The sequence below is a fragment of the Lepus europaeus genome, chromosome 20 (assembly GCF_033115175.1).
Source record: "Lepus europaeus isolate LE1 chromosome 20, mLepTim1.pri, whole genome shotgun sequence".
NCBI lineage: Eukaryota > Metazoa > Chordata > Mammalia > Lagomorpha > Leporidae > Lepus > Lepus europaeus.
The window spans coordinates 12,233,685-12,242,209 of record NC_084846.1 but is presented as its reverse complement, the minus strand read 5'-3'; the positions used below and the strand labels follow the sequence as shown (position 1 = coordinate 12,242,209).

Sequence of the window (8,525 nt, the reverse complement as noted above, 5' to 3'; positions counted from 1 at the left end):
TATACTGAATTGATCTTCTGTATATAAAGATAATTGGAAATGAAAAAAAAACCTGGTGTTAAATTGGAAATGGCATAGAAAATTAATTAATTTTAAAAAATATTATGTAGGATCTCTGTCTTTAATGTTCTGTACACTGTTATTTAATGCTATAACTAGTACTCCTTCGGTAGTTTTTTAACTTTGTGTTGCTATATGGGACAAACTGTTGAAATATTTACCTAATATATACTAAACTGATCTTCTGTATATAAAGAGAATTGAAAATGAATCTTGATGTGAATGGAAGGGGAGAGGGAGCGGGAAAGGGGAGGGTTGCGGGTGGGAGGGAAGTTATGGGAGGGGGGAAGCCATTGTAACACATAAGCTGTACTTTGGAAATTTATATTCATTAAATAAAAGAAAGAGAGGTCTTCCATCCACTAATTTGCTCCCCAGATGGCCGCAACAGCCAGAGCTTGACCAATCCGAAGCCAGGAGCCAGAGGCTTCTTCGGGGTCTCCCATGGGGGTGCAGGGACCCAAGCACTTGACTCATCTTCTGCTTCTTTCCCAGGTGCACCAGGAGGGAGCTGGATCAAAACTGGAGCAGTCAGGACCTGAACCAGCACCCATATGGGATGTCAGTACCGGCCCCCCTTGATATTGTAATAGGGGAAAACAAATGTAACCCTACAGTGCATTCAACTAAAATGAGAACAGAGGTGTGAGCATTTGGCACAGTGGTTAAGAGTCTGCCTGTGAGGCCCTCATCCTACACTGGGGTACCTGAGCTTGTGTTCTGGCTCCACTCCCAATTCCAGCTTCCTGCCAACACACAGGGAAGGAAGCAGATTACTCAAGTACATGGGTCCCTGCCAATTCAATCTTGGACACAGAATTACTGTGTTTCTGCCTTTAATGAATAAAATAATAACATTTAAAACAACAATAGGAGAGAAAAAGTTTAAGACACAGGAACTGGCATGGGTGTCTGGTGTAGCAGCTGCCAATTCAATCTTGGACACAGATTTACTGTGTCTCTGCCTTTAATAAATAAAGTAATGAGTAATTTTTTTTAAAATAATAGGAGAGAAAAAGTTTAAGACACAAGAACTGGCATGGGTGTTTGGTGTAGCAGTTAACACACTAATTGTGATGACCATATCCCATAGAGTGCCAGCTTTGAGCCCAAGAACTGCACTTTTTATATAACTTCCTGCTAATGTACACACTGAGAAGCAGCAGGTGAGGGCTGCACTGCTTGCAACCCTGACACACACTTGGGAGACCTGAATGGACTTCCTGGATTGTGTCTTTAGCCTGGCCTAGCCAGAGCTGTTGTAGACTTTTAGGAAGGAAAGCAGCAGATGGAATGTCTCTCCCCCTCATTCTCTCTGCCTTTCAAATAGACAAAAATTAGTAACAAAGACATTTAAAAATAAGAATAATAGTGAAAAAAATCACAAATATGATACACACTGATCAACTATTCCAATAATCAGTTTAAATGGGCATTAGGTAAACACACCAATGAAAAGATAGACTGACATGGGAAAACTAAAACCAAGATCCAACTTTGTGCTATGTACAAGAAAAACATTTAAACAAAGACACAAGGAGATTTGAGGCCATTTTGGTAAAAGAACACATTTCTTTGTTTTTTTTATTTTTTTTTTTGACAGGCAGAGTTAGACAGTGAGAGAGACAGAGAGAAAGGTCTTCCTTCCGTTGTTTCATCCCCCAAATGGCTGCTATGGCTAGCGTGCTGCGCCAATCTGAAGCCAGGAGCCAGGTGCTTCCTCCTGGTCTTCCATGCAGGTGCAGGGCCCAAGCACTTGGGCCATCCTCCACTGCCTTCCCGGGTCACAGCAAAGAGCTGGACTGGAAGAGGAGCAACTGGGACAGAACTGGCACCGAAACCGGGACTAGAACCCGGAGTACTGGTGCCACAGGCAGAGGATCAGCCTAGTGAGCTGAGGTGCCGGCCAAGAACACATTTCATTTACATAGTAGGAATTAAGTTTAAGAGGTGTGTTGGTGACAATAGATAATAACTCTGTGTTCTATGGAAAATAACAGATAAGATTTTAGGCATTCTCATTATGAAAATTAGGTATATGATATAATACACTTGATTTATCCATTAAAAATATATAAATATTTACAAACAAGAGTTTTATCTGCTAAATGCATTCCGATTTTATCAACTTAAGACACACGTGTATTTTTTTAAAAATTAAAATAAACATAAGACTAAAACTCGGACTGTTGCCTACAGCTTAAATAACTGACAACTGAAAATCCAGAAATCCCCAAGGTCTATTCCTGCCCTGAACCCAGGAAGACTGCTCCACATATTTAGGACACAAAACTACCTATTATGTTCTTAAACACCCCAAATAAACTTGTTTTATTGGATTTTATTGAGTTATTTTATTAATTTGAAAGTCAGAGACAGAGGCAGAAAAGAAATCTCCCATCTGCTAATTCACTCCACAAATGCTAACAGCTGGGGCTGGGCTGAGCTGAAGTTGGGAGACCAAAACTCAATCCAGGTCTCCCTCATGGGTAGACTTGAGCCATCATCTGTTTCCGCCCAGGGTGCACTTTAGCAGGAAGTTAGAATTTGGAGTGCAGCTGGGGCTCAACCCCAGGAACTCCAATATGGGTGAGGACATCCACACCATCTTGTAATTCAATATAAACCCTGCAAGTAGAATAAAATTCTTTCTCCATAAGACTTTTTTTCTCTCCCCACTTGTAAAGCTATCCCTACAAGCTACCCTCCACTGTACTCACAGCCTGGCCCCTTCTGCCTCCACTCCCATAGCCAAACCCTAAGATGAGTCTGTCCTGAAATCTGTGCCTCCCAATAGACTTATCCTGTTACACCTGCTTTTAAAATACACAGATAGCCCAGGTCCATGAACTGCTTCTTTCCAAAGTCTTAGGGTCCTCCTCCTGCCTGAATATTTTCCCCCTACTTCCACCAGGTTCCCTTGCCACACACACACTCACACTCTCACACTTTGAGTTTCTTTTTTAAATATTTTGCTTATTGACTTGAACTGTGGAGAGAGAAAAAAAAGAAAGCTATATATATATATATATATATATATATATATATATATATATATATACACACACACACAGAGAGAGAGAGAGAGAACTAAAGAGTGAGTGAGAGAAAAAAAAAGATAGATCCTATTTACTGGTTCACTTGCCAAATGCCCACAATAGCCATGGGGAGGCCAGGTGGAAGCCAGGAGCCTGGAGCTCTAACTGGGTCTCCCACAGGAGTGCCAAGAGTCCAGGTATTTGGGCCCTCTTCTGTTGCCTTCCCAGGTGCACTTGCAGGGAGCTGGATCAGAACCGGAGCAGCTAGGACTTGAATGAGCATTCTGACATGGAGTGCAGGTACCCAAAGTGGTGGTGGCTTCACTCACTGCACCACAATACCCAGCTCCACATCGTGCTTTTCTGCCACACCTGCCTGCTAAAACCCACCCTGGGTGAATCTCATCAGTTATTCTGCTCTGCACATGCTGGAGAGCTGTGAATGAATGAAAATTCATGTTTTTTTCTTAAAGATAGAGGTCAATACTGTGGTACAGTAGATTAAGCCACTGTCTGCAGTGCCAGCATCTTTTATAGGCAGCAGTTTGAATCCTGGCTGCTCCACTTGCAATCCTACTCTCTAGCTCCCTGTTAATGTATCTGGGAAAGCAGCAGAGGATGGGCCAAGTGCTGGGGCTCCTTCATCCATGCTGGAGACATGGATGGATGCTCCCGGCTCCTGGCTCCAGTCTGGCCAGCACTGGTTGTTGCAGCCATTTGAGGAGTGACCCAGCAGTTACTGCCTTTCAAATCTTTTTTTAAAGATATATTTATTCACTTGAGAGTCAGAATCACAGAGAGAGGAAGAGACAAACCTTCCATCCACTGGTTCACTCCTCAGATGGCTGCTATGGCTGGGGCTGGGCCAGTCCAAAGCCAGAAGCCAGGAACTTCATCATGGTCTCTTACATGGGTGGCAGAGGCCCAAGTAATTGGGACATTGTCTGCTGCTTTACCCAGGTCATTAGCAAGGAGCTGGATCAGAAGTGGAATAGCCAGGACTTGAATTGACACCTATATGGCATGCCAGTAACTCAGACAGCCAGTAGCTTTATGCTATGCCATAACCCTGGCCCTGCAAAGTCAGTTTTTAATTCCATATTGCTTTTACTATTTCTCCATCATCTCATCTTTGTTTCCTTCAGGAACTAAGAATCCTGCAAATGATCTCCATTCTCTCCCCACACATACTCCATCCGCTGTACTGAACACAGCAATGGTCTACCGTCAGCTATTTCCAGTACAAACTGCACAAAATCTCCCCTACCAGCTTGTGACCCAATTTGGGCATTTTCCAGACACACCTTCTTTTTTTAACAGGCAGAGTGGATAGTGAGAGATGACACACCTTATTTCATGGATCCCTCCTCTCCGGCATGGTGTGCCCTCGGACTCCACCCTCTGTCAATGAAATCTTTGCATTGGTCCTTGGAGATTAACACGGGGGAGACCGAAGGCAAAATAAAGCCGATCATCTGGGTGCAGAGGAATAGTGAAGAAACAGTCTTTGAGATCTATAATTATTTTGTAATAACCATTTGGGATAGCCACGGGGATTGGGATGCCAGGTTGGAGGGCTCCCATAGGTGCCATGACCTTATTAATGGCGCGCAAATCCTGTAAAAGGTGCCATTTACCAGATTTTTTCTTTATGACAAAAATGGGCATATTCCAGGGAGAATTGGAAGGCTCTAGGTGTCCAGCCGCGAGCTGCTCCTGTACAAGCGCTGTAGCGGCATTTATCTTTTCTTGGGCTAAGTGGCCACTGATCCACCTAAACAGGAGTTTGAGTGTTCCATGTGATTTTATCTGCTTTGGGTACAGGAAGGCCAGTGGCCATTACTAAAAATCCAAATATCTGAGCCCATGTCTATCTGTTTTAGAGGGGCTGTAATAGGTTGAGTTATGCCCTGTCTCATTTTTCCAAGTCCTGTGCCAGGCATGCGCAGCATTTGTTGTGTGACCACAGCACTAGGGCTGCAAAGGATAACTTCCATTTGGGAGAGAATGTCACATCCCCACAGGTTAACAGGGAGGCCTGGTAATACAAAAGGAGTCACAGTGTCCTGATTGCCTTCCTTATCTTTCCAGTGTAATACCCTTGAGCTGACTTGGGGGTTGTTGGACTGGCCTATACCTTGCAAATTGGTGAGAGATGCGGTCAGCGTCCAATGGGCGGGCCAATGATCTTGAGATATGACTGTGGCATCCGTCCCTGTATCCAAAATGCCCTTGAAATCCTTTCCTTCAATAGTAAGGGTTAACACAGGCCTATTTTTTGTAATTGGCTGGACCCAATAAACATCTGAGGAGCCCAAAGGGGTAACGCCTTGGGGCCTGGAAGAAATTGAGGATGTATTTCCAGTAATTAAAGGCAGAAGAACCAGTTGTGCTAGACGGGTGCCCTGTGGAATGACAGCTACTCCATTATAGTGGCTGCTAGGATTTTTATCTCCCCGGTAAAGTCACCATCAATAATACCAGGAAAAACTTGAATGCCTTTAAGGGTGGCTGATGCTTGGCCAAGAATAAAAGCACAGGTACCCAAAGGCAAGGGGCCCTGCACCCCTGTAGGGATAATTTGTGGGCCCTGGGTGGAATCTAATATTGTATCAGAGGCGGCACAGAGGTCCAGTCCCACGCTACCTGGGGTTGCTCATTGGAGGGAAGCAATTGTTGAGGTATTTGCTGAGCCTGAGGCTGGGAGGGGACAAACCATACTGCCCCAAGGTTTGTCCTTTGAGATACCGGGGCCAGGGACTGGCCCCTTTTCCAGTTTCCCAAACTTTGTTTTTTAATGAATTACCTTTTTTATTAGTTTTGGAGCCACACTTATTGGCCTAATGCCTTTTCCTTTTGCACTGGGGGCAAATCCCAGGAGGAGTTTTATTTTGATTTTTAGCTTTTGGATGATTTTTGCACATGTCTCTGCTGCCCACATTTATAGCACCCTAGTTTTGTTGGGCATAACCCTCCTTGTTGATTTTTGTAATGACATACCATGCAGAACAGCAGGTCCTGAATGTCCTGTTTTTAAGTGAATTTATTTTGTTAATCTCTCATGAAAGGGACTGTCACAGAACACCTCAGCCACAGTAGCCAATTGATCCATGCCCATGTTGTACTTATATTTGGTAGAATTTACAGTACTGTCAGCATCACTAGGCAATCTTTAATCCATACTGAGAATTAAGCATTATCAGTAATCATCACAGGCATGTTTAACATTCAGCTTGACTGTGTGTTCCCCCGGGATGAAATAGCAGTAGCAGAGGCTTATTCTGGCTCCCTCTTAAAGCCCCCAAGGATAAGGGTGGCTCATTGCCAAGATTTTAGGCAAGCAGTGAGTCCCATCCCAGATCTTGGCCAGAGAGCCGAGACACGAAGCATGCCTACCTGTTATCAGAAACATTCCTTTATCCTCCTCCCCGGGAACTGGCCAGGCTCCCAAGGAGCAGGAGAAGGTTATCTGGCAGACAAGTTGCTTGTTTATCAGAGCCAAACCTAAATACAAGCCTCTTTATTTTAGAAATCTGTCCTTACATTTGGCCCTAAGGTTGCATCGAGGTGTAGGCATACTTAACACATCATTATAAGAATACAATACAATTTTTTCAAACAAGTATACATTTAGAAATCAAACACAATAATATTTAAGGTGTTTTAAGGATAAAGTGAAACATATCTGAGGGGGAATTAGCTTCTTGGGCACCCATGTCGGGGACATAAAAAACAGTACCGTAACTGTTACAGTTTTGCAGGTTTGTGGAATCTTAACCATTTGTGGCATATTTGGATTTACATTTTTTTTGTAAAGCAAACCAAGCATAATCTGTCTGAGCATTCCTATCAATAATAAGGGTAGAGTTAGCACATAATACAAAAACAGAATGGGTAGTCCAGACACTTTGTCACCAGAATTCCTCATTTTACATAGCAATATTAACTTTACAAAGGTAACATTTACTTCAACTGAAATCATGAAAATCCTTTAAACAATTTCCAACTCTTTGCCACTTGACCTCATCAATTGTTTCTTCCCTGGGGAACCAGGGACATAAATTTTCCACATACTCAAAAAATGCCTTTAGATCCTTGTTTTTAACCCGAACTCCTCATGTCTTGAGGGCCTCCCTGAGACCTGAAATGAACATTTCCCGTGACGATAATGCCTGTCCCATGGCCGTCACTTACCTTGTGCCATCTTCACTCCGCAACATCGACCAATGCTAATGATCTTGGGTGGGCAGTTCCGAGCCGGTCGCACAATCACTTGGATTCAAGTTTTCCTCCTGGAAGGTGGCGTTCCTCCAATCTTACAGGCACTCGAACCCCAAGGGCCGCACTCGAGCCCCACGTTGGGCACCAGTTGTCCCGTCCCGTGGGACGTCAACTAGGGCCAAGTACCTAGAATGGGGAATGAAAGGGACAGGAGACACAAAGATGACAGCAAGACAACATGCCTGTTCAAGCTGTCTTTATTTTTTTAACCACTCACTTACATATCGTGAAGGCAGGATGTCGGGCGGGGGGAGGAGGGTAGTTTACCTTGCAGCTGCAATGCCCGTGCAAGCAGAGGGAGGTCACAAGGTTATCTTGCAACTGCAATGCTTGTGTAGGTGGGGGAATGGTCATAAACTCTTAAGACACAGGGTGGCGTTATCAGTACTTTCCGGCCTGGGCTGCTTAGCTCTACTTCAGTAGTTTACCGCTAAGAGGCTGCATGTTGCGTGGTCCCCAACACTCTGGGAGTGACAGCTCCGCTTAGTTGCATCCCCTGGGAGTGACCGCCCTGCTTTGTCCTGCTTCCTGAGAGTGACAGCCCTGCTTTGTCCTGCCCCATGGTAATGACAGTCCTGCTTTGTCCCACCCCTCTTTGTGGCAGTGCTGCTTTGTCCCGCTCCTCTGGGCATGGCAGCCCTGCTTTCTCCTGACCCCTGTAATTGACAGTACTGCTTTGTTCCACCCCTCTGGGAGTGATCGCCCCACTGCTTTGTCCTACTCCCTGAGAGTGATAGCCCTTCTTTGTCCTGCCCCCTTGAAAGTGACAGCACCATGTCTGACTCCTGCTGGCTTTCTTTTTTTCGAACTGCTCTTGAGAAGGCTTCCAATACTCCATGAAATAAGAGTGGTGGGAGTTGATATCTTTGTCTGGTTCCAGGTCTGAGGGGAATTGATACATGTCTTTGCTCTTCTAGCTTTCCTTCATCTGTTCCTCTACTTGAATAATGGGTAAAATCAAACTTTCTTTCTTTTGCCTTCTCTTAGGATTGTGACAGTTACTTGATAGTCCCAGGAAGTGTTGCTTTCCTGAGTGAGTGTGTAAACAAGTGAATCAAAACAATGCTTCCTGAAGTCATATTATTTCCCTGAAATGGGAACAAGTAGCCAAACCAGTCATTGGGAAAATGTTGACGTTCATTGGGG

The 8,525-nt window shown here is 44.3% G+C and overlaps 1 protein-coding gene across 1 annotated transcript; it reads right to left on the bottom strand.

The window, feature by feature from the left end:
* Positions 1 to 4,903: 4,903 nt before the first annotated feature.
* On the bottom strand, positions 4,904 to 7,318 carry LOC133749320 (endogenous retrovirus group K member 6 Pro protein-like). Its single transcript, XM_062178510.1, has 2 exons — positions 7,293 to 7,318; positions 4,904 to 5,435 (listed from the first exon to the last, which is right to left on the bottom strand). Exons 1-2 carry the CDS (start codon positions 7,316 to 7,318, stop codon positions 4,904 to 4,906), a joined length of 558 nt encoding a protein of 185 aa, XP_062034494.1.
* Between the last annotated feature and the right edge of the window lie 1,207 nt (positions 7,319 to 8,525).

Coding starts and splice junctions, on each gene's coding strand:
- LOC133749320 (XM_062178510.1), bottom strand. CDS start 7,318: ATGTTGCGGAGTGAAGATGGCACAAG. Junction 5,436..7,292: donor CGGAGTGAAGATGGCACAAG/GTAAGTGACGGC, acceptor AATTTCTTCCAG/GCCCCAAGGCGTTACCCCTT.